This window comes from Nycticebus coucang, chromosome 10 (genome assembly GCF_027406575.1).
Source record: "Nycticebus coucang isolate mNycCou1 chromosome 10, mNycCou1.pri, whole genome shotgun sequence".
NCBI classification, from domain to species: Eukaryota; Metazoa; Chordata; class Mammalia; order Primates; family Lorisidae; genus Nycticebus; species Nycticebus coucang.
Window position 1 is genome coordinate 113,484,990 of NC_069789.1, and position 25,583 is coordinate 113,510,572.

The window sequence follows — 25,583 nt, forward strand, 5'->3', positions numbered from 1 at the left end:
TTTTCAGTCTTTCAAGTCCAAATTTGTCCTCAAGGTTCCTATTAAAAACTTGGTCTTAAAAAAAAATTTGTCTTCTTACATCTACTTTTCTCATCATCTCTATAAAACTTAGAGTAGTTGAAGGTGATTAAGTGGTGTTTTTACTATCGAAGATGGGATTTTTGTTCCTCTTACTGCAAAATTTACTTTTGGATATTTCCTTTAAGGTTTGACACAGTGAAAACCATTTCCCTGTGTTTTCTTCAGTGAAACTTTTATTTTTTAATAATGTTTTTGAGGCTGCCTTTCTAAAAATTGGGATCATCTGTATAAGCCTACGTTTAAGAAACTGCCTATCTTCTGATCTGACTGTACTTTTTCTTTTCTTTTTTTCCTTTCATTTTCTGTGGATTAATAAGACTTCCTCTTACTTCATTTTATCTCCAGCATTTCAGATTGTCAGCTTTTTTTGCATTTCAGCAATTCTAATAGCTGGCTACTTCAATTGCATCATAGTTTTGTTTCTGTTTTTCCTTTTTGGGGGGCAGGGTCTCACTCTGTCGCCCCAGCTCAGTGCAGAGGTGTCATCATAGCTCACTGCCAGCTCTCGGCTCAAACAATTCTCTTGCCTATAGCAATTCTCTTGCCTCAGCCTCCCAAGTATCTGGGACTATCAGTGCCTGCCACATGGCAAAAAAGCCCAGCTAATTTTTCTATTTTTAGTAGAGACTGCTTCTCGCTCTTGCTCAGGCTGGTCTTAACTCCTGAGCCCAAGCTATTTACCCGCCTCCGCCTCCCAGAGTGTTAGGAATACAGGCGTGAGCCGCGCCTGGACAGTGTTTGTCCTTTGGAAACTTTCCTTTTTTAGTTTTTAAACAAAGTAAATAAAATTTGCAGCCGTATTACTTCTCTGCCCAGCCCGCTAAACGTTAATTTAGCCTGCCTCATATTTGCCTTGTAAAGCTTGCGTCTTTGAAAATCTGCTTATTTTCCGTAAGAGTGTAAGAGCCAGGAAATAAAGCAGTTTCAGCGATTTGTCATCCTCAATCGCTACTGGCTTCCAAACTTGCCACTTTGCTTTTTGTACGTCAGGCATTTAAACATGGCTGCCCGCGCGGGGCCGCGACTTGGTGGGCTCGGCCATATTATGTCCTAAGACTGTGCCGGAGGTCAGTTGGCCCGTGCTCCTTCGAATATTTAAGACCCTCTTCAGTCGCCGTAGGCGGGCCAGAAATTGTGCTAGGAGTTCAGAACCGGAAGCGGTTTACGGAAGTGTAATGGTTAGGCCCTACTGATGGGTCTGCAGACAATCAGGTCAGTGTGTGGTCTTGTCCCTGGAAATTTTTTTGTCTCAGCAAAGGTTTTGCCTCAAAGCGCCGGGGAAGTCTATGGACGTGGTGTAGAGTAGTTCTCGACAAGGGGACGGGAGGGAGCACCAGCTAGAGGTATTTGGTAAGTACCTGGTGCGAGTCTGTGATGCCCTGTCAGTGGTCTGCGCGCCTGTGATGTCAATACTGCGATTGCAGGTCTGTAGACATCAGCGACCGTGTCTGGATTGTCAGGATGTGGAGTCTTTGCGGCTAACTCTGCTTGTAAGAGATGGAGGTGGTACTTACTATGCATGAGGTGTCTGGTTAGGGTTCAGGATTTAATTTGGGACTCAGTGATGTTGGAGTCGGGGCGGATGTTCATCGCTTGAAAGTGCCTAGGGCGGGTTTTGAATTAATAAGGGAGCGTGTGGTAAGTGTCAGTTTGTGAGGGCTGAACCCAGGCTTTGGTCCCTTGGTTAGGCCGAGTCCCCCAGCTTTAGTTCGAAACCATGTGCTCATGCTTCTCATCCTCGCAAAGGGTAACTGCAGACCCGGAGGCTAGATCAGCCACGTCGGCCGGGTTCTGTGTTGTTTATGGAGCTGCAAAGGGCAGAGTTGAGTAGTATGACAGAGACTTCATGACCGGCAAAGTTGAAAATGTGTACCTGTTCCTTTGTAGAAATGTTTGTCGACCTTTGCACTCACCTCTTAACATATAGTTGCATTGTTGCTTGCCCTCCTGAAAAACATTCACACTTTCTATTTTGCTAACAATCTCCATTTCGTTAAAGTATCCATCCCTTAGTTCTTTGTAATACTGAGTCCTCTTTGGTCTTAGCAGACCATGGTGGCTCCAACTCATACTGCTACTTTGTTGTTGTTTGTTTGTTTTCCGTCTTGACGCAGGAGTGGTTGGTGTTAGTTCTGACCTGAAAATAAGCTTAGAATTATGGTGCAATTCTAGCCAACTACGTATGTGAAAATCCGCCTGCGGGTTTCTGAGGAAGCATTTTCTTTTTAAAAATACGTCATGTTTTGCATATCTTTTTTTTCATGTTGATGATGATGCTGTCAGAAAATAACCTTAATTTTCTGTCTTTGTAATATTTATAATTTATTCTTAACTCAGCGCCATGCAAGTTAAGAAAATAGGGTGGAAAACATTCTTGTATTGTTGCCTTCCTGAAAATTTATCTGCTGTGTGATCTAGAGTTATCATCTTTCCTGGAAATAGGATCATAAAATTATAAATTTACTTAGCATTTTAAACTTAATGATGTAAAATGTTCATAATATTCTTTCAAGACAGAAAAAAATCTGTTTTATCTGAGTTACGTCTTCCATCAATTCCTTATATTTGTTTGTGCGACTTCTCTTTCTTGATTTATTTCATTACAAACTTGTTTTTTGATATTTTCCTTTTCTTTTTTTGAGACAGAGTGTCACTATGTCGCACTTGGTAGAGTGCCATGGTGTTACAGCTCAAATCAACCTCAAACTCTTGGGCTTAAGCGATTCTCCTGCCTCAGCCTCCCAGTAGCTAGGACTACAGGCACCTCCCACAACGCCTGGCTTCTTTTTGTTGCAGTTGTCATTGTCGTTTAGCTGGCCCAGGATGGGTTCGAACCTGGCACCCTTGGTGTATGTGGCTGGTGCCGAGCCAGTTTTTGGTATTGTTGATCTCCTTTCTTTGCTAATTTTTCTAATTTTGTATTTAAAAAAATGTACAATGTAATATATATAAACTATCATTGCCCATCGCAAGAAATTGAATACTGCCAGCACCCCAGTGGTATTCTATGACCCTTTGTCTATCTTTACACTCATAGGTAATTACTATACTGCACTTTCAGACTTTTCTTTATAATTTTACCACGTAATTAATCATTCCTTATTGTTATAGTTAATGTAGTTTTTTTCTGGTTTGAACTGTGTATCAATGACATCATTCTTTCTTTTGCATCCGGCTTTTGCTCATGTATGTAATACACATTTTTTTTTTTTTTAGACAATATCACTTTGTTTCCCTTGGTAGAGTGCCTTGGTGTCATAAATCACAGCAACCTCAAAACTCTTGGGCTCAAGTGATCCTCTTGCCTCAGCATCCTGAGTAGCGGGGGCTACAAGCACTGACCTTAACACCTCGCTATTTTATTTTTTGTAGTTTTTGGCCCGTGCTGGGTTTGAACCTGCCACCTCCGCTATATGGGGCCAGCACCCTACTCCTTTGAGGTACAGGCACCGCCCTATTTTTTTTTTTTTTTTTTTTTGAGAGATAGTGTCTCAATCATCCTCAGGCTGGTCTCAAACCCATGAGGTCAAGTGATTGCCAGCCTCAGCCTCCCAGAGTGCTAGGATTACAGGTGTGAGCCACCATGCCCAGCCTTACGTTCATGTTTTTGCACATAGTTATATTTTCTTTCTCCGTAAGAGTCAGGCAAACTGTAGATATTTTAGAATTTGCAGGCTACATAAGGTCTCTTGAATATTAATCTTGAATATACTACTTTGTTTTTTGTTTTTGTTTCACAGTTCTTTAAAAAGGTTAAAAACATCAATTTGCAGCCTGGACCAAAGACTGCAGCTTTTCTATCACATTCCATTACTTGAATAGATAGCTGTTTTTCCTACTGTTAATTACATTTCTATTGTCTACAGTTTAGATTATGATGAATAACGCTACTATGGTAATGTTTGTGTCTTCTGGTTCAAATGTTCCCTTATTTGTAAGAAGGCAGGAGATACACACCTACATGTACATCTCAGAGTAAAATAGCTGTGTCATATAGTGTGTATAACTTCAATCTAAATAGATGATGTCTAGCTGTTTTCTAAAGTGGTTGTACCACTTACATTTCATCTAGAAGAACATAATTGCTTTATAGTTTGCTTTACGTGATCTATGTAAAATATCTTTCCATACTCTAACCATTGAAAGATTCTCCTATATTTTTAAAGCTTTATTGATTGGACTGATCCGCAAATGTTCTCTCATGGAAGAGAAATTGAAATTGACAGTTGATCCGCAAATGCTTTTTGTGTATGTTGTGAGGTGGTTTTTAATCTTCTATCCCATACCCCTAACGTAGATATATAAGATTGTCCCAGTTTATTGGAAAGACAGCCTTTGTTCACTTCTCTGCAGTACCACGATTATCACTCAGTCTCTCTGCATATGCTTCATTTTGTTTATAGGCATTGTATTCTGTTCCTTTATCCTATTTGTGGATTATTGTACTAATGTTGTACTTCCCTAACTAAAGTACTTTTGTAAGTCCAGATAACTGACACAGCAACTCTTCTGACTTTTTTTATAGCTATTTGAACATTTAATTATCATTTTGGGATTTTGATTGTGATTTCATTGATTCCATAGATTTGGGAGACCTGACATTTTTTAATGTTTGGTTTTCTAACTCATTTTTATAATACAGTTTTCCATTTATTTAAAACTATCAATGCTTATCAGTATTTCTTACTAATTTTTAAATATGTTTAATATATATTTGTCTTTGTTTAAGAGGATCTCACTGTGTTGTTCAGGCTAAAGTGCCGTGGCTTCATAGCTCAGTACAACCTCCATCCTGGACTCAAGTGATCCTCTTGCCTCAGCCTCCCAGGTAGCTAGAACACAGGTGCTCACCATGATACCTGGCTAATTTTTATATGTTTAGTGGAGATGGGGGTCTCACTCTTGCTCAAGCAGGTATCAAACTCCTGAACTCAAGCAGTTCACCAGCCTTGTCCTTCCAGGGGTGCTAGGATTATAGGTGTGAGCCACTGTACTCAGCTGTGGGTTATTTGGTTTTAATTTTTTTTTTTTTTGTAGAGACAGAGTCTCACTTTGTCACCTTAGGTAGAGTGCCATGGCGTCACACTGCTCACAGCAACCTCCATCTCCTGGGCTTAAGCGATTCTCTTGCCTCAGCCTCCCAAGTAGCTGGGACCACAGGCACCTGCCACAACGCCCGGCTATTTTTTTGTTGCAATTTGGCTGGAGCAGGTTTGAACCCGCCACCCTTGGTATATGGGGCCGGCGTCCTACCAACTGAGCCACAGGTGCCGCCCTATCTGGTTTTAATTTTTAATCTGACAATTTTAGTCTGACAGTTCCAAGGCATTTATACTTTATGAGATTAACTAGAATTCATGTTTTGTTTATACTTAATGTATAATGCTTAATGGAATTCTTGGTATGTTTTATTTTAAAATAGTTACCTAACTGTATTTTATTTACCACACTTGTTCTTTGTTCCTTACTCTCTTCTCTTGTCTTCTCTTGGATGAGTTTCTTAGTATTACATTTTGCCCACCTATTAGCATGGAAATAATGTACTTTCAAATAATTACTGGTTTTAAGTGTGAGACTATAAATGACATGTAGTATGTAACCTTTGTCATATCTTTATGTTAATTAATACTTTTCTATTCTTTTCCACCAGAGGCCTCAGAACACATTAACTTTATTTACCACCTTCTAATTCACATAGTTTTGTGGTATATTTTAGTATTTTATGTATTTAAAGTATCCTAAGATATTATCACTGTTGTTATATGAGAACATTTATGATTTGCCTGGTACATTGATTTTCAAACTGAAGTACTTATAGTCACAGGAATGTACAAAGACTTTTGTAGAGGTATATCAGCACACACAATTTAAAGGAAAACAAAATCTAGAGCCTCTCCTTCCTTGAAAATGGTCTCTTTTGTAAAAGTAATCGCCCAAGAAGTCACCTGCTTCTGAGGTATGGTACTGTGGTGGGGTTTATTTCCTACATGGCTTCTTGGTCACTCCATTTCAGCTTCACAGAGTAAGGGCTGACCCATACCATGTTCAGAATTGGAGGCTTTATTGGCTAGAGGTATAAAATCTTTCAGGGCATCAAATAAAGGTCTAGTTGACTGTATTGGGGGTGCTGTGTTAAGGTGGGGCTGGGGCAATGTCTGGGCCACAGGAACTTTACCAGTCAACTTGAATTTTCTCTTCAACCCATAGGTCCTGACTCATTAAGAGCAAAAAAATCACCTGAAGGAGGAGGAAGTTACAAGATTTGGGTCTCAGTATTTCTGAGTGGGACGCACTTGATGGGAGGCAAGCACAGAACTGCAGAGCAGATCTGGAATATAAAAAGAGCATCACAGTGCCGGCTACTTTCTGAGAACAGGAGAAAATGATTCAGGCCCAGGTAACTGACTTTGGATTGTTTTATTCTTTGCAGAGGCCTATAAAGAGATCAGTTCCATTAATTTGAGAAATATAAATGTAATATAACAGGCTCTGGAAAGATATAAACCTGGTCTTTAAACTTAACATCAAGGCAAAGTAGGACAAGGAATAAATTATTCATAGGACTGACACTAAATGGCTCATTTGGGGAACATCATGCATGACTGGAGGACCCTGTGGTTTACATTAGCTGCCAGCTTGCATCTAATATCTGTGACAGCTAAATCACAAGTGAATCACTATGGTTTACATGGTGTGCACTTGTTTTGAGGAGAAACAGATTATACTGTATAAGGTACTATTGATAACCTAGAGGTAATTTAAAGTATGTGAGAGAATGTGTGTAGGTTGTAGGTTACACTGTGCACCTTATAGAAATTTCTAATTTGATGAATGAATGGATGTCTGAATGTACAATTACAGAATATTTTATTAGGATTTTACTTCTTCCACAGGTATTTTTTAAAAACCCAACTAGGTATATAGGTGCGGCCAACAGAGTAAAAATGAGCAGAAAAACTTCAGCAGTTTTTCTATGTCATCAAAAGGACACCACTTCATTAAACAAGACTGTGTTTTCAGGAATCTCTGACCCTGGACGATGTGGCTGTGGAGTTCACGTGGGAGGAGTGGCAGCTCCTGGGCCCTGCTCAGAAGGACCTGTACCGGGATGTAATGTTGGAGAACTACAGCAACCTGGTGTCAGTGGGTGAGGACAGCTACCCCATGTCCCTCAGGGGGTGCCTGTCAGAGGCTTCTGTTTTTCAGCTTCTGAAAGCTCTGGCAGGTCTGTGGTGCTCTGAAGTGGTGTTACTCTCAGTCCCCTCTCGTTTCAGATAAGAGGGTATATTTTCCCTTCTCCTGACAGAAAACCTTTACTTTGTAGGTGTAAAAATCATTTTGTTTTCAAATGTAATATTCTTTGGTCTTTACAGACAGAACCCCCCCACACAAGCCTAATCCATTGTGTCTGAGTCATCTGTTATTTACAATGAACAGGGTGTCAAGCCAGCAAGCCAGAGGCACTCTGTAAGTTGGAACAAGGAGAACCACCATGGACTAGAGAAGATGAAATCCACTGTGCAGCCTGTTCAGGTGAGGGGGGGGCATTGGAATGTAGGTCACATTCTAATCAGTCAAAGAAGGCATCATAGCTGCAAAGGGGCAGTCAATTCCTCCACATAGCTATCTCCCAATGTGAAACCTCAAAATACATCCCTTTGTTTCTTCTGACTTCTGATCCCTCTTTATTTGCTATACAACTTTGGTTTTTTTGTTTGCTTGTACACTTTTCTTCTTCTCAAATATTTCCTTTCTTCATTCATTTTCACCTCCCTTGATATGAAATTCCACCTTCCTGGTCTCTCTCTAATGAGAAAACTTTGTTTCTTTTTGTTTGTTTGTTTTGTTTTGTTTTTGAGACAGATCTCACTCTGTTGCCCTGGGTTGAGTTCTGTAGTGTTGTCATAGTTCACAGCAACCTCAAACTCCTGAGCTCAAGTGATCCTCATGCTTCAGCCTCTTGAGTAGCTGGGACTACTGGCACCAGCCACACATCCAGCTAGTTTTTCTAGTTTAGCAGAGATGGGATCTCGCTCTTGCTCAGGCCAGTCTCTGACTCCTGAGCTCAAGCAATCACCCCACCTTGGCCTCTTCGAGTGCTAGGATTAAAGGTGTGAACCACTGTGCCCAGCCCGTTTCCAAACTTTAAATGATAGTTTGACTGAAATCTTGGCCTTGTGCCTTCATCTTTAATCTACGTGTTCTGAATCTGATCTCCTATTCTTTGTCCCTAACTAATACTTAACTAAAGTTTTCCAAATTGATGTCTTCAGTCAAGACTTTTCACAAGATTTATGTAATAACTGCCTTACAGTCGATATGCTTCAGCATGCACACTTGATTCCCTCTTCCGTCCTTCAGTGGTTTTCCTTATCTCATTAAAAGGTATGACTACTGCAGTGGCTCAAGTCAAATACTAGGCATGTTCCTTGGGTCCTCATTTTCTTTATTTCCCTCATACCAGTAACAGTGAATGTCAGTGAGCTCTGTTTCCTAAAAGGTAACCTGATTTCTTCCATTTCATCTCCATGGTGCCTTCAAACAACTTTTTATAATCTGCTGCTTCTTTTCTTGTGCCTGTATTTATTCTTTTAAGTGGTTTTACTAAACTACAACATTGGCTTCATGAACATAAGGAATTATGTCTGTGTGTCCCTAACACTAGCACCATGCCTGATACACAGCAGTCACTCAGTAAGGGTTTGTGAAATGAGTGCACCTGTGCCTCTGGATGAAGTGGTCCTCCAACCTCTTGTCTGCTGCTCACAGTGAAGGGCTTGTGTTTTATAGTCTTTGCATGTTTTTTAGGGCCTTATTGAGAAAGCAGTCAAATCTGTATTTGTGGCTGAGTACAGTGGCTCATGCCTGTAATCCTAGCACTCCGGGAGGCCGAGGTGGGTAGATTGCTTGAGCTCAGGAGTTTGAGACCAGCCTGAGTAAGAGCAAGATTCTGTCTCTACTAAAAATAGAAAAACTAGCTAGGAATCATGGTAGGTGCCTATAGTCTTAGCTCAAGGAGGATCACTTGAGCCCTGGAGTTTGAGGTTGCTGTGAACTATGATGTCATGGCACTTTACCCAGAGCACCAGAATAAAACTCTGTCTCAAAAAAAAAAAAAAGTCTGTATTTATTCAATATGAATTATCTAACTTGTTTTTACACTAACTGCTTTTGCCTTTTGTTTATGTTGTTATTTTCTTCCACTGTGCAGGGAACATTAGATACGGAGTTTTATTTACATTCACTTCTTAGGGTTAGCACTAAAGAGACATCTCACATCATGGTAGCTTTTCAAAAAAATCTTTATTCCAAATCAAGGTCATAGAAAACTCATTGTTCTTTTCTTTCTAGAAATTGGGAGAGTTGGTGATTATTTACCAGAGCACTTACAAAATGAAAGCATCATAAACAGAGTAGAACCATGGTGTGGACTTAATGCATTTGAAAATATCGTTCATCAGAACAAAACTCAGTTTCTGTTAAGGCAAAATCCTCATCTATTTGACTTAAATGGAAAAAGTACAAAATCAAACTCAACTTTAGTTAACCAGAGCAGAAGCTATGAACTAAAGAGTCCTTCTGAATTCATCAAAAATGGGGGATCCTATCTTCATGACAAGGAAAAATGTCATACTGAAATTAAATTCCCTGCAAGTCAAAAACTTATCAGTACTAAGTCCCAAGTCATCAGTCTCAAGCATCAGAAAACTCAAAAAATAGAGAAGCCTCACATGTGCAGTGAATGTGGGAAAGCCTTTGTCAAAAAGTCTTGGCTCACCGATCACCAGATCATTCATACAGGAGAGAAACCCCATAGATGTGGTCTCTGTGGGAAAGCCTTCTCCAGAAAGTTTATGCTCACTGAACATCAGAGAACGCATACAGGAGAAAAACCGTATGAATGCCCTGAATGTGGCAAAGCCTTTCTCAAGAAATCACGGCTTAACATACATCAGAAAACACACACAGGAGAAAAACCCTACATTTGCAGTGACTGTGGAAAGAGCTTCATCCAAAAAGGAAATCTCATTGTACATCAGCGAATTCATACAGGTGAAAAACCTTATATATGCAGTGAATGTGGGAAAGGCTTCATTCAGAAGACATGCCTCATAGCCCATCAGAGATTTCACACAGGAAAGACGCCCTTTGTGTGCAGTGAATGTGGAAAATCCTGTTCACAGAAGTCAGGCCTCATTAAACATCAAAGAATTCACACAGGAGAGAAACCTTTTCAATGCAGTGAATGTGGGAAAGCCTTTACAACAAAGCAAAAGCTCATTGTGCATCAAAGAACTCATACAGGAGAGAGACCCTATGGCTGCAATGAGTGTGGGAAAGCCTTTGCGTACATGTCTTGTCTCGTTAAGCATAAGAGAATACACACAAGGGAAAAACAAGATTCAGTCAAGGTGGAAATCCCCCCCACAGAGAGCCACAGCTCTTTACATACCAGTGATGTCATGAAGGAAAAAAACCCTGCTAACATGGTGACCACACAAGTGCCTTCTGTGGTCCCTCAGACATCCTTAAACATCAGTGGCCTCCTAGCAAATAGGAATGTAGTTATTGTGGGACAGCCTGTGGCCAGATGTGTGCCCTCAGAAGATAACAAAGGATTTGAGCAGGAGAGAAACGTTGGGAATGCAGTAAATGTGGTTGTACCTCCAGTGATAAATTACGTCTTATTTTATGTCACAGAAAACACATAGGAAAAACACTCAGATATAATCTATGTAGAAAAGGGTTGAGCAGAAATTTCTAGTTCACTATATGGCAGAAAAGTATATATTGAGAGAAAACAAATAAATGCAGAGGCTAAGAAGGCCTCATAAACTCATCTAAATATGTGCTTTAATACAGAGGCAGAATCTGATGTTAACCCCAACATATACACAGTAACTGCTCGATTGTGCCAACTAAATGAGTGAAGGAAGCCTGAACTCATTTAAATGGAGGAAATAAGTACTCAGAATTTTTAAATACAGATAAGATAATTGGTATCTGGAATATTGCTATGAATGACAAGCCACAGAAGGGACGGTTAGTATGGAATGGGTTAATATTTAATTGGTGGGATATAGAGTACATATATGTTAATTCATATTCAGTTTCCCCAGAGCAGCATACAGGATGAACTGAAAACCAGGACCCACTTTTAGAACTTCATTTATTTAACACAGAGTAAAAGGGATATAATTTATTGTTCAGGGAACATAGTACTTTAAGAGTTGAGGGAAGGACTACTCTTAAGGGTACCTAAGCACCTAAGAAAACCAGTTTTATTTTTCTATTTTTTGTTTTTTTGTTTTTTTTTTTTTTTTTGAGTCAGAATCTCACTGCCACCTGAGCTAGACTTCCATGGTGTAATACCTCATAGCAATTCAAACTCTTGGTCTCAAGGGATCCTCTTGCGTAAGCCCCCTGTATAGCTGCGACTACTGGCACCAACCACAACACCTGGCTAGTTTTTATATTTTTAGTAGAGACAAGGTCTTGCTCTTGCTTAGGCTGGTCTCAAACTCGTGAGCTCAAGGAATCCACCTGCCTTGGCCTCCCAGATTGCTAGGATTACAGGTGTGAGCACTGAGTCCGGTGAAGTTTTTCTTTCTTTTTTTTTTTTTTAATGCCTGTGCTGTGTCTTATCTCCAAGAGATTACAAAGTCCTTGATAATCTTTATGGCTACTTAAAGTTCTTGAAAAGTTGAAAACAAAATTTAAAAGAACTCATTTCCTTAGTTGCACTAGCCACGTCTCGAGTGCTCAAGAGCCATATGTGAATCATGGCTACCAAATCGGACAGCACAAGAAGCAGAACTTTTTGGAAATAAGGAGTAATCTCTGTCATCACTTCCAACGTCCCAAAAAGTTAACGTTGGAGAATTGGTTTAAATGACTTTAAATTTCCCAACACATAGAAAAAAGTAATGATACATTGATTTGGAAACTGAATGAATGAACTAATGTGTTAGTCAAAATGTATTTCATCATTGAAGGTAATGACAATTGTAAAGAACTGTTGTCGGCTCTGTGCCTGTGGTTCAAGCAGCTTAGGCGCCAGCCACATACACCTGAGCTGGCAGGTTCAAATCCAGCCCAGGCCCGCCAAACAACAATGACGGCTGCAACCAAAAAATAGCCAGGTGTTGTGCCAGGCATCTGTAGTCCCAGTTACTTGGAAGGCAGAGGCAGGAGAATCGCTTGAGCCCAGGAGTTGGAGGTTGCTGTGAGCTGTGAGGCCATGGCACTCTACCCAGGGTGACAGCTTGAGGCTGTCTCAAAAAAAAAAAAAAAAACCCAAAAAACAAAAAAACTGAATTGTCAACCAAAACTTTTTGAATGTGTGATTAGAGACATAATAACTAAATACAGAAGGGGCAGAGAAGAAAAGGAAAAGTATCCTTAGAGTAAGTAGAACTCAGAGGAGGTAAGAACCTTTGTCACTAAGAGTAGAAGAAAAGTATAACAGGTGAGAGATGGGACCAGGTGAGTTCCTTGTGAGATGGCTCCGAGATAACTCCTTACATTGTCCACAGACCTGTCACCCACCACAGTTACCATTTCAAAGATACCAGATCCTCTGTAACTTGCTGAATTGAGACATGTAAATTCTATTATTTTCCTCATTCTTCCCACAGTCCTAGGACTGAGACTCTTGGCCTTCTTTATCTGAAGTTCTCTAGCTTAATCCCATAAGGACATACTATCCAAAGCAGTATCTTGCTCATAGGAAGAGAAGTGGAAATTTGCCTTGCTGTGGCTGTCTCAGATTTCAGTAGAAATCCTGAGTTATTGAATAATTTACTACTTCGGGATTTTTTTTTTTTTTTTGAGAAAGAGTCTCAGTCACCCTAGGTGGAATGCCACGGCATTGTCATAGCTCACAGCAACCTCAAACTTTTGGGCTCAAGTGATCCTCTTACCTCACTTTTTCTATTTTTAGTAGAGATGGGATCTCACTCTTGATCAAGCTGGTCTTTTCCTAAGCTCAAGCAATCTGCTCGTCTCACCCTCCCAGAGTGCTAGCATTATACTCAATGAGCCACTATGTCTGGCCTTCAGGAATATTTTAAAGTACTATCACTGGGCAAGGCACTATTTTACACATGGGGGATAGACGGGTAAACAGGGAAAGGAACAACCTTTACAGACCTTACTGGGCGGAGAAAATAAAATGAACTATGTAATGTCAGGAGGAAGAAAAATAATGTCTAGTATTTGATAGTAGTGTGTAGGTAATAATTGGGGCTTTTATTATTATTTTCTCAGGGAAGGCTTTTCTGAACAGATATACCTGGAGTCAAGACCTAAGTATACTGAGGAGAGCTGGCTGGCATAATATTTGTAAGCAGAGAATACACCAAAACTGTTTCCAATTCTTGTCTGAGGGCTTCCTGCTTCAGGAGTCTGAGAAATTTAAAAGAATGCAAATTCCTGAGTGATACCCTAGACCTCCTAAACCAGAATCTCTGGGACTGGAGACTATGCATTTCTAACAGGGCTTTCTGGTGCACACTTAATTCTGAACATCTTTGCCCTATGTCCTGGGTTAGTGCCTCTGTGATAATGGGATGGATTCAGGGCAGCTGCTCTCCAGCAAAGACTCAATGGGTGCTCCACCAATTAGGGCCTCAGGTCCCATCCACATTTTTTTTTTCAACAGAGTCTCATCTATCACCCAAGCTAGAGTGCCATGGTATCATCATAGCTTACAGCAACCTCAAACTCTTGGGCTCAAGTGATCCTCTTGCCTCAGCCTCCCAAGCAGCTGGGACTACAGGTGCCCACCACAACACTCAGCTACTTTTTTTTTTTCCTGTTTTTAGTAGAGACGGGGTATCACTGTTGCTCAGGCTGATTTCGAACTCCTGAGCTCAGGCAATCCACCCACCTTTGTCTCCTAGAGTGCTAGGATTACATGCAGGATCCACTGCCCTGGCCCTTTTCATCTTTCTGTGACTGCACATCTTGCTAGGGGCAAGGTCAGTTCACTCCTTTGAACTCATCAGTCAGGATGTGAGGATGGGCTGAGAGGCCTATCCTGACCACCATGGGCCCAGTGCTTAACTCACCTCTCAGAGCTCAACATCCCAGATGAAGGTGGCCTAGTGCACACCAAGGATAGGTGTATACAGTGTCTGCTACTAAACCCAAAGTCTTTATGGTTTCAGTGTGGGCCACCCTTTATTTGCTCCCATGGCCTCAGCTGTTCCTGGGCTGGGAGGCAGTTTTGCATAGTGGTGAGGGTCTTCTAATACATTTGCTGGTGGATTTCCTTAGCCTAGGATCCTAGACATGGTAACAGAGCTTGTTTCCTCAAGATGACAATCAGGTAGGGGATCCCCAAGGCCACCCTCAGGCTTGATAATTCATAGAAGGACTCAGGACTCATAACTCTTAGGTTCTTGGTTGTGGCTAACTATTAGTAAAAGGATACAGATTAAAAGTAGTAAGTGAAGAGGTACATAGGGTGAAATTCACAAAAACCAGATGTGTTTCCCTGTGTCCCCTCCCAGTGAAGTCATAGGGGATGCACGTAGTTCTTTCAGAAACAGTATGTGACAGTACACATGAAGTACTGTCAACCAGGAAGCTCACTTGAGCCTAATGTCCAGGATGTATAGAGGTCATCAAGTGGAGCATCCATATGACTGACCTCTGCTATTCTCACAGCAACCTCCCTATCCCCGAGCAAAAAAAGGCATTCACCATAAATCACATGCTTAGGATAAATTTATCCGGCTACCCTGGTACAGTATGGCCCAAGGTTTCAGAGGAACAAAATACTGTTGTTAGGCAGGACATTCCCAGGGAGAAGTTATCTCCTAGGAGACAGCCCAAGGGCCAATCCTGACAACTGGACTTCCTTTTAGAATTTTGCCCATTCAGGACATTGTGGTGGGCACCTGTAGTCCCAGCTACTTGGGAGACTGAGGCAAGAGGATCACTTGAGCCCAAGAGTTTGAGGTTGCCATGAACGATGAGGACGCCATGGCACTCTACCCAAGCCAACAGAATAAGATTCTTTCTCAAGAAAAAAAACAAAAACAAAAAACAATCTTCAGTATCCCACCAGGCTTGTTAAATAGTGAAAATTCTTTGGAGATGGGTGTTCCAGAGCCATTCCTGCCCCTCCAGTGGCTGCTAAATGCAGATTTTCACTGTTAATTATAGCTGCCAAGTGGTTGCTTTTTAAGGCTACCTCAGATCGGAGGCGACTGGGATGGGATTAGGGCAAATTAAAATGCCACTAGTCTCTTGGGGCTGGGGTGTGGAGTGGGTAAATTGACTGGCCTCTAGCCAGGGCCTTAAGATGGGGTCAAGATAGTAGAAGAAGATAGATGACACTCCTGCTACTGTCTACCGGGGTAGGTCACAGCCCTGTGGGGCCAACGTAATGTCTCCACTCTTCTCCAGACCTCCCTTTACCTCACCTTTTCCTCATCAGAGAAGACATACTCTTAGGCAGAACTACATCCCAGAATATAACCCAGGTAACAGCTGGGTCTAATGCTGCCTTTCAAAGATCTCAGCTTTTACTGCACTACTTAATTCCACAGCCTTGATATGCCCAAGTTTTCCCAGAAGTTGTTCTAATTCCTAAAGGTTTACAGTATCAGGGTCCCCTGTGTTCTATGTGCTCACCTTGGACTTCCCCATATCATAAGACTTTGCCTTAGGTAACAACAGAAATCAAACTCAAGTTCCTCAAATATTTCCAAACGATTCCATTTTCAGAGAAAAACCTCAATGATTTACGTGGCCTTTTTGGGGAAGATATTGTAAGGGTGACAGACAGAAACAGAGATACCAGGACAAGTGAGGGCAAACTATTTAATATCCTCCTATAATTCTTTTTTCTCCAAAGTCCCTCTAGGATGCTCTGCTTGTAAGGCCTCTCATCTCTTCCTCCTCTGCCCATGCAGTGCCCCACCCACTGGTCCTGATCTGATCTTTGTCATGTCCTCTACCTGCCCCAAGAACTTACATTGTTTACTACTTTTATTTTTCTGAGACAGTCTCATTATGTCACACTTGGTAGAGTGTTGTGGCGTCACAGCTCACAGCAACCTCAAACTCTTGGTCTTAAGCGATTCTCTTGCCTCAGCCTCCCAAGTAGCTCGGACTACAAGCTCCCACCACAACACCTGACTATTTTTTTGTTGTAGTTGTCATTTTGTGTAGCAGGCTTGGGCCGGGTTTGAACCCGCCAACCCCAGTGTATGTGGCCAGTGCCCTAACCACTGAGCTACAGGTGCTGAGCCAACCACTTTTTTTTGGAGACATAGTCTCACTCTGTTCCACTGGGTAAAGTGCCATAGTGTCATCATAGCTCACAGCAATCCCAAATTCCTGGGTTTAAGCAATCCTCCTTCCTCAGCCTCCTGAGTAGCTGGGACTACAGATGCCTGCCACAACACCCAACTAGTTTTTTTCTATTTTTAGGAGAGATGGTGTCTCAGTCTTGCTCAAGCTAGTCTTGAACTCCTGAGCTCAAGCAATCCTCTCACTTTGGCCTCCCAGTGTGTTGGGATTACAGGTGTGAGCCACTTCACCTGGCTTGTTGAAACTGCCATATCCATCCAATTTGCCTCAAGCAACATTTATCTAAGGTTATTATCAACAGAACATTGTACAATGGGATGAGAATGACCTGCTTCATTCACCTTTTCTATGCCAATGCAGGTCCCAGAAACCTCAATATTCATTATGGGCTATTTGATAAAGACATATAGACCCTCCTTACGTTTCTGTATTGATATTTCAATGGTGGTAAGTGACTAAACAACTGAATGTTGTGCAAAATCACAAAATTGCATATTTATGATAAGATTGGGGGTTTGTTTTTAGATACAAGGTCAATCACTATGTCGCTAAGGCTAGAGAGTAGTGGCTGGTCACAGGCACAGTCATAGTGACCTGCAGCGCTGAATTGTGCTCAAGTGATCCTCCTGCCTTTGCCTGCCAAGTAGCTGGGACTAGATATTTGGGGCTTTTTTTTTTTTTTTTTGAGAGAGAGTCTTACTCTGTTGCCCTGGCTACAGTGCTGTGGCATCACCATAGCTCACAGCAACCTCAAACTCTTTGGCTCAAGCAATCCTCTAGCCTCAGCCTCCCAAGTAGCTGGGACTACAGGCACCCACCACCATGCTTGGCTGGGTTTTCCATTCTTAGTAGAGACAGGGTCTTGCTTTTGCTCAGGCTGGTCTCCAACTCTTGAGCTCAAGCAATCTAGCCATCTCAGTCTCCCAGAATTACAGGTGTGAGCTCCTGGTCTGAGATTTTGTATTTCTTATCCAGAGAGAGCAAAGCTTGGAAATGGTGGAGCCACAGCTCATGAGAACAAAGGGGCAGACAGTTGGAAAACACATCAATTCGGGGAGCGGTGTTCACTAACTACCAGCTGGGATTATATGAAAGAACAATACAAGCATGAAAGATGAAAGAGTGAAAAATGATACAAAGATGCTCACAAGGGCAAAGATGTTTTGAGTGGCTTTGGACTCAGGGCAGGATCTTGAGGAAACAATAGTCCTCTGCATATGCTGGACCTATAGCTTGTGCCTGTACAGAGTGAAAATCATGGAGCTACTGGACCAGATTATGAACATGGAAAATAAAACATCAGGAAAGTAAATAATGCTGTATATAATGAGTCAGTGATTTTGTCATAACCTATACTAGAAAAGTATCCAAAATCTCATTTCTCTGTGATGTTTTTGTTGCCCTTTTTGACAAACACATATATAGGAAAGATCAAATTTACTATCATGTTCAGAATCCAGCAGAAGAGAGCACAGTAACTTATGTACTTTGCTGCTTTTATTTTCAGATCTTTCCATCTGGAGTTCATGGGACTGATCATAATGGCCTGGAAGACACTCAAAAGGCAGGTGGTGCCAAGGACACACCCCTGTCCACTCTCTGAACACACAGAAGAAGTATGCACCCAAAATCACTGAATACCCCATGATCATATCAATGTACACAGCTATGATTTAATAAAAAAAAAGAAAAAAAAATTAAACTAGAAAAAAAAAATCACTGAAGAAATATTTCAACCCCAAAACTGCCATTGTCTGGGACCCTGCTTTAGAGAGGATGACCAAGAAGTTGGCTACAATTAGGTGAATGAGAACTAAGTCTGTGGACTTCAGCCTGCTTTTGCTATAGTAAAAGGATGACATAATAGTAAAAAAGATAGAAATTCCCCAGGATTCCAAGTATAGTCTGTGTTAATGAAATTATTCCCATTGCAAATTCCCTAGAGGCCACTCTGTAATTCAGCACATTTCCCTTTAAATTGTAACGATTCATTGTTCTGAGCAAAAATAGCCTCTATAAAGATTTTTGACATTAGCAGTAACTTACATAGTGTGCTCCCATGGGATTGGCAAAGCCATCAGTAGGGCAAGTAGAGATGAAGAGGGTATTTCATAGAAGTCAGCACTAAGGATGAGGAAATGTTAACCTGGGAAAAGCAACGAAAAGTGAGAGCAGATTTTACAAAAGCATAAACCTCCAGTGTCAAAATAAACTAATATTTTCTAGTCAGATGAGAATAAAAGGACAAACTTCAGGCACTATCCACACCATACAATATATCAATTCTAAGTGGATTGCTAACCTAAATTTTAGAGATGAGTAATGCAAGTTTTAGAGTCATAAAAATATTATTTGTCTTTCTCAAATGTTTCTTTTAAAAAAAGAAAATGTTTCTAAAACAGCAGAAAATACATTAACCATATGGGTGTAAGAACAAATTAGATCATAATAACTTAAGAGCTGGCTTTCATCAAAAAGGAGAGAGATAATGTGTTTTATAGCAAACCATATCAACATGAACTTCAAAAAACCAGACATTATTTATTTGTTTATTTATTTTTTGTTTACCAGGCCTGGGCCAGGTTCAAGCCCACCAGCCCTGGTGCACCGGGCTGGCACTCTAATCATTGAGCTACCGGCGCCCAGCTAAACCAGACATTATTTAATGAAAAAGAAATATAAGAAAACACCAGTAGTATGTGGTATCATACACCAACTAAGAATCTAAAATAAAAATGTCAGGAAATAAGTTTTGTCAAGAATATGGATAAAACTGGAATCTCATTCGCTGCCAATGGGTGTTAAAATGGGTACAAACATTTTGGAAAACTATTTGGTGGTACCTACTTAGGCTGAATAGATACTCAAATGCCTCTACAATTAAACTCAAATGAATACATTTCAAAGAAGTTTCTATATGCCACCAAAAATAAATTCCAAAACTTATGTACCAGTACGGGTGATCATAGAAACACCATCCACCTGGCCTGGCTATTAACAGAATGACAGTCACTCAATATCTGGAGGTCATTCTGTGAGTTCCCCCTGACCTGTATCACCAGAGTCCAAAACATTAGGGACATGAAGTGTGGGCTACATTTATGCCAAGGAAATCCAGTACTCTTACTGAGGTATACTTACTTAAGGTATTCATTTGATGTATTATTTTGTTAAGTGGCTTCCCAGAGTCGATTTTATATACTTTAAATAGTATTTACTAAGGCCAGGCACAGGAGTTCACGCCTGTAATCCCAGCACTCTGGGAGGCCTATGTGAGTGGATTGCCTCAGCTCATAGGTTGGAGACCAGTCTGAGCAAGACTGAGGCTCTGTCTCTAAAAATAGCCAGGCATTGTGGCGGGCACCTATAGTCCCAGCTATTTGGGAAGTTGAGGCAAGAGAATCACTTGAGCCCAAGAGTTTGAGGTTGCTGTCAGCTATGACACCAGTCACTCTACCAAGGGCAACAAAGTGAGACTCTGTCTTAAATAAATAAATAGTATTTATTACATATGAACCACTGCTATAATGCCGTACTTATTGTACCATATTTAACTTATAGAACTACATGATGTGGCCACTAGCATTAGTGTTTTCATTGTTAAGACATGGAGATATTAGAAATGGAGAGGCTAAATGATCTAAATTCATGTGCTTGTAGGAGCATGGTGAAGATGGCAAGTTGCCTTGGATGGGTGTAAAGTTGTATAGACAATGCCCCAAGCACTGTGATACACTAACAAATGGATGATATCAGCTATGTGTTCAAACAACAGAACTATATTTTGTTTGATTTTATAACTTGCCATTTTACTTTACATTGAAGGCATTTTGTACTGTAATTTGGGTATGTATTTACATACACATGTATACATTTGGTATGTAACAACTTTTGGTGTAAAATTTTATTCTATAGGCTAATATCAAATATGAATAAGGCTACAGAGATATTAATAAAATGTAGGGTAGTAATTACAGTCTAAGCCTACAAAAAATCTCCCTGGGTTCAAGTTCTATTTATTTATTTATTTATTTATTTATTTATTTTTTGGCTGTGGTGCTCCTGTTTTCTTTCTTTTTTTTTTTTTATTAAATCATGGCTGTGTGCATTAATGTGATCATGGGGCACCATACACTGGTTTTATATACCATTTGACATATTTTCATCACACTGGTTAACATAGCCTTCCTAGCATTTTCTTAGTGATTGTGTTAAGACATTTATATTCTACATTTAGTAAGTTTCACATGTACCCTTGTAAGATGCACCGTAGGTGTAATCCCACCAATCACCCTCCCTCCACCCATCCACCCCCCTTCCCTTCCCTCCGTCTCTCCCTTCCCCATATTCTTAGGTTATAACTGGGATATAGCTTTCATATGAAAGCCATAAATTAGTTCCATAGTAGGGCTAAGTACATTGGCTACATTTTCTTCCATTCTTGAGATACTTTACTAAGAAGACTATGTTCCAGCTCCATCCATGTAAACATGAAAGAGGTAAAGTCTCCATCTTTCTTTAAGGCTGCATAATATTCCATGGAGTACGTACACCACAGTTTATTAATCCGTTCGTGGATCAATGGGCACTCGGGCTTTTTCCATGACTTAGCAATTATGAATTGGGCTTCAATAAACATTCTGGTACAAATATCTTTGTAATAATGTGATTTTTGGTCTTCTGGGTATATACCTAGTAGAGGAATTATAGGATTGAATGGCAGGTCTATTTTTAGATCTCTAAGTGTTCTCCAAACATCTTTCCAAAAGGAATGTATTAATTTGCATTCCCACCAGCAGTGTAGAAGTGTTCTCTTTTCTCCACATCCACGCCAACATCTCTGGTCTTGGGATTTTGTGATATGGGCTAATCTTACTGGAGTTAGATAATGTCTCGAAGTAGTTTTGATTTGCATTTCTCTGATGATTAAGGATGATGAGCATTTTTTCATATGTCTATAGGCTGTGCACCTTTCTTCTTCAGGTGAATTTGCACTTGTTCTTTTCTTGCTAATATGTTGAGTTCTCTGTGGATTCTGGTTATTAAACCTTCATTGGAGACATAACCTGTAAATATCTTCTCCCATTCTGAGGGCTGTCTTCTTGCTTTACTTAATGTGTTCTTGACTGTACAGAAGCTTTTTAGTTTGATCAAGTCCCAGTAATGTATTTTTGAAGCTGCTTCAATTGCCCGGGGGTCCTCCTCATAAAATATTCACCCAGGCAGATTCCTTCAAGAGTTTTCCCTGTACCTTCTTTTAGTATTTTTATAGTTTCATGTCTTAAGTTTAAATCTTTAATCCAGTAAGAGTCTGTCTTAGTTAAAGGTGAAAGGTGTGGGTTCAGTTTCAGTCTTCTACAGGTCGCCAGCCAGTTCACCCAGCACCATTTGCTAAATAGGGAATCTTTCCCCCACTGAATGTTTTTAATTGGCTTGTCAAAGATCAAATAAGGGTAAGTAGCTGGGTTCATCTCTTGGTTCTCTATCCTGTTCCATACATCTACCTCTCTGTTTTTGTGCCAGTGCCATGTTGCTTTGATCACTATAGATTTATAGTATAGTCTGAGGTCTGGTAGCGTGATTCCTCTTGCTTTGTTTTTATTTCTGAGTAATGTCTTGGCTATCCGAGGTTTTTTCTGATTCCATATAAAATGAAGTATTATTTTTTCAAGATCTTTAAAGTATGACAGTGGAGCTTTAATAGGGAGTGCATTAAAATTGTATATTCCTTTGGGTAGCATGGACATTTTAACAATGTTGATTCTTCCCAGCCATGAGCATGATATGTTTTCCCATTTGTTAACATTTTCAGCTATTTCTATTCTAAGAGTTTCATAGTTCTCTGTTCTCTTTATAGAGATCTTTCACGTCTTTTGTTAGATAAACTCACAAATATTTCATCTTCTTTGGCACTACTGTGAATGGAATAGAGTCCTTAACTGTTTTTTCAGCTTGACTATTGTTGGTATATATAAAGGCTACCGATTTATGAATGTTGATTTTGTAACCTGAGACGCTGCTGTATTCCTTGATCACTTCTAAGAGTTTCGTAGTAGAATCCCTAGTGTTTTTCAGGTATACAATCATTTCATCTATGAAGAGCGAAAGTTTGATCTCTTCTGACCCTATATGGATACCCTTGATCGCCTTTTCTTCCCTAATTGCGGTGGCTACAACTTCCATTACAATGTTAAAGAGCAGTGGAGACAATGGGCAACCTTGTCTGGTTTCTGATATGAGTGGAAATGATTTCAATTTAACTCCATTCAATATGATATTGGCTGTGGGTTTGCTACAGATAGCCTCTATCAGTTTAAGAAATGTCCCTTCTATACCAATATTCTTAAGTGTTCTGATCATGAAGGGATGCTGGATATTATCAAAAGCTTTTTCTGCATCAATTGAGAGAATCATATGGTCTTTGTTTTTTAATTTGGTTAGGTGATGAATTATATTTATAGATTTACATATATTGAACCAGCCTTGAAACCCGGGGATAAAACCTACTTGGTCATAATGTATAATTTGTTTGATGTGTTGCTGGATTCTGTTTGTTAGGATATTGTATTTTTGCATCTATATTCATTAGTGATATTGGTCTATAATTTTCTTTCCTTGTTGGGTCTTTTCCTGGTTTGGGGATCGGGGTGATGTTTGCTTCATAGAACACGTTGGTTAGTATTCCGTCTTTTTCTATATTTTGGAACAGGTTGAGTAATACAGGTACTAGTTCCTATTTAAAGGTTTGGTAGAATTCTGACGTGAAGCCATCTGGTCCTGGGCTTTTCTTTTTATGGAGATTTTGTATGGTTGATGCAATTTCAGAACTTGATATAGGCTTGTTCAACATTTCTACTTGATTCTGGCTATGTCTTGGAAGGTGACATGCTTTCAAGTATTGGCCAATTTTGCTTCATATTTTTGTATTTCTGAGAATAAAATTTTTTGTAATATTCATTAAGGATTTTTTGAATTTCTGAGGAGCCTGTTGTTATTTCGTCTTTGTCATTTCTGATTGATAAAATTAGAGATTTTACTCTTTTTTACCTGGTAACTTTAGCCAAAGTTTTATCTATTTTATTGATCTTTTCAAAAAACCAGCTTTTGGATTTATTGATCTGTTGTATAATCCTTTTGTTTTCAATTTCATTTAATTCTGCTCTAATTTTGGTTATTTCTTTTCTTCTACTGGGTTTCGGATTGGAGTGTTCTTCCTTTTCCAGTTGCTTGAGATGTCCCATCAAGTTGTTAACTTCCACTCTTTCTGTTCTCTTGAGGAAGGCTTGCAGTGCTATAAATTTCCCTCTTAGGACTGCCTTTGCAGTATCCCAGAGTTTCTGATAATCCATGTCTTCATTGTCATTCTGTTCCAAAAATTTGGCAATTTCCTTCTTAATCTGATCTATGACCTAGCTATCATTCAGCATAAGATTATTTAACTTCCATGTTTTTGTATGAGTATGCAGATTCCTGTTGTTACTGAGTTCAACTTTTATTCCATGGTGGTCTGAGAAGATACAAGGAATAATTTTTATTCCTTTAAATTTACTGAGGTTAGACTTGTGACCTAAGATGTGATTGATTTTGGACTATGTTCTCTGGGCTCAAGAGAAGTATGTGTATTGAGTTTTTTGAGGATGAAATGTTCTGTAGATGTCTGCTAAATCCAAATGTTGGATGGTTAGGTTTAAATCTAAGATTTCTTTGCTCAGCTTCTTATTGGAGAGGATCTATCCAACACTGCCAAAGGAGTGTTGAAATCTCTGAGTATTATGGAGCTGAAGGAAATCAAGTTGCTCATGTCTGTTAGAGTTTCTCTTATAAATTGAGGCTCATTCTGGTTGAAATAATTGAAATCTCATCATATTGACTATTATCCTTAACAAATATGAAGTGACCATTCTTATCCTTCGTTTTGTTGGTTTAAAGCCTATTGTATCTGCAGACTGAATTGCAATACCTGTTTTCTTCTGATTTCCATTTGCCTGAAATATGGACGACCATCTGTTTACCCTGAGTCTATATTTATCTTTTAAGGTAAGATGAGATTCTTGTATGCAGCAAATATCTGGCCTGAGTTTTTGTATCCAGTCAGCCAACCTGTGCCTCTTTAGAGGACAGTTTAAGCCATTCACATTAATGGAGAATATTGATAAGCCTGGTAAAATTTTAGGTATCAAGTTTTTTGAAAGTCCAGTGGACATTTTTAATCCTTTTGTCACTGTGGAAGTTGGAGTTTGATCAAAAGTTTCTGAGTGAGTTTACTTTTGAGGTAGAGGATTGTGCTGGTTATTATGGAGGATATGTCTGAGAATATCCTGAAGAGCTGGTTTGGTTATGGCAAATTTCTTCAACATGTGAATGTCATTAAAGTATTTAATTTCTCCATCATAAATGAAACTCAGTTTAGCTGGATACAGGATCCTAGGTTGAAAGTTATTTTGTTGTAGGAGATTAAAATTCGATGACCACCCTCTCTTCTGGCTTAAAAGGTTTCAGCAGAGAGATCTGCAGTCATTCTAATATTCTTCCCATTGTAGGTTATTGTTTTCTTATGTCTGGCTGCTTTCAGAATTTTCTCCTTCATATTAACTTTAGTGAAGTTAATTATGATGTGCCTGGGGGATGTCTTATTCAGGTTGAGTCATGCTGGGGTTCTGAAACTGTCTGCTATCTGAATTTCAGAATCTCTTGACATGTCTGGAAAATTCTTTTTTATAATTTCATGGAGAAGAGCCTCTGTGCCTTGTGAAGCCACTTCATTGCTTTCAGGGATTCAAATGAGGCGAATATTAGCCTTCTTTGAATTATCCCAGAGCTCTCTGAGAGAATGATCTGTTTTGCTCTCCATTTCTCTTCCTCTTTGAGAGTTTGGGAGTGTTCAAAAGCTTTGTCTTCAATGTCAGAAATCTTTTCTTCTGCTTGATCCACTCTGTTACTGAGAGATTCTACTGTATTTTTCAGATCTTTGAAGGCTACAAATTCTTGCTTCAATGTGTCAAAACCTTTGGGGGTTTTGTTTTTAATTTTGTTGAATTCTTGAGTCCACTTTTGAATTGCTCCTCGAATTTCTAATTCCAACTTTTCCTCCATTCTATTACTCTTGTTTGCAATCCAAAGTCTGAATTCTATTTCTGACATCTCGGCCATCTGTTTATGAATGGGATCTTCAGTTA

At 39.8% G+C, this 25,583-nt stretch overlaps 1 protein-coding gene across 3 annotated transcripts; it reads left to right on the top strand.

The window, feature by feature from the left end:
* Positions 1–1,169: 1,169 nt before the first annotated feature.
* Positions 1,170–13,335, top strand: ZNF350 (zinc finger protein 350). 3 transcript variants are annotated; one of them, XM_053604574.1, is made up of 6 exons: positions 1,252–1,293; positions 5,119–5,348; positions 6,289–6,478; positions 7,102–7,228; positions 7,519–7,614; positions 9,433–13,335. In XM_053604574.1, the coding sequence occupies exons 3-6, from the start codon at positions 6,464–6,466 to the stop codon at positions 10,791–10,793; spliced, it is 1,599 nt and encodes a 532-aa protein (XP_053460549.1). In that variant the 5' UTR covers positions 1,252–1,293; positions 5,119–5,348; positions 6,289–6,463; the 3' UTR covers positions 10,794–13,335. The 3 variants fall into 3 exon arrangements, with proteins under 3 accessions (XP_053460550.1, XP_053460549.1, XP_053460551.1); XM_053604575.1 differs by lacking the exon at positions 5,119–5,348 and having other exon boundaries at positions 1,170–1,293; XM_053604576.1 differs by lacking the exon at positions 5,119–5,348 and having other exon boundaries at positions 1,293–1,431.
* The last annotated feature ends 12,248 nt before the right edge of the window (positions 13,336–25,583 follow it).

Coding starts and splice junctions, on each gene's coding strand:
- ZNF350 (XM_053604575.1), top strand. Junction 7,229..7,518: donor CAGCAACCTGGTGTCAGTGG/GTGAGGACAGCT, acceptor TACAATGAACAG/GGTGTCAAGCCAGCAAGCCA. Junction 7,615..9,432: donor CCACTGTGCAGCCTGTTCAG/GTGAGGGGGGGG, acceptor TTTTCTTTCTAG/AAATTGGGAGAGTTGGTGAT.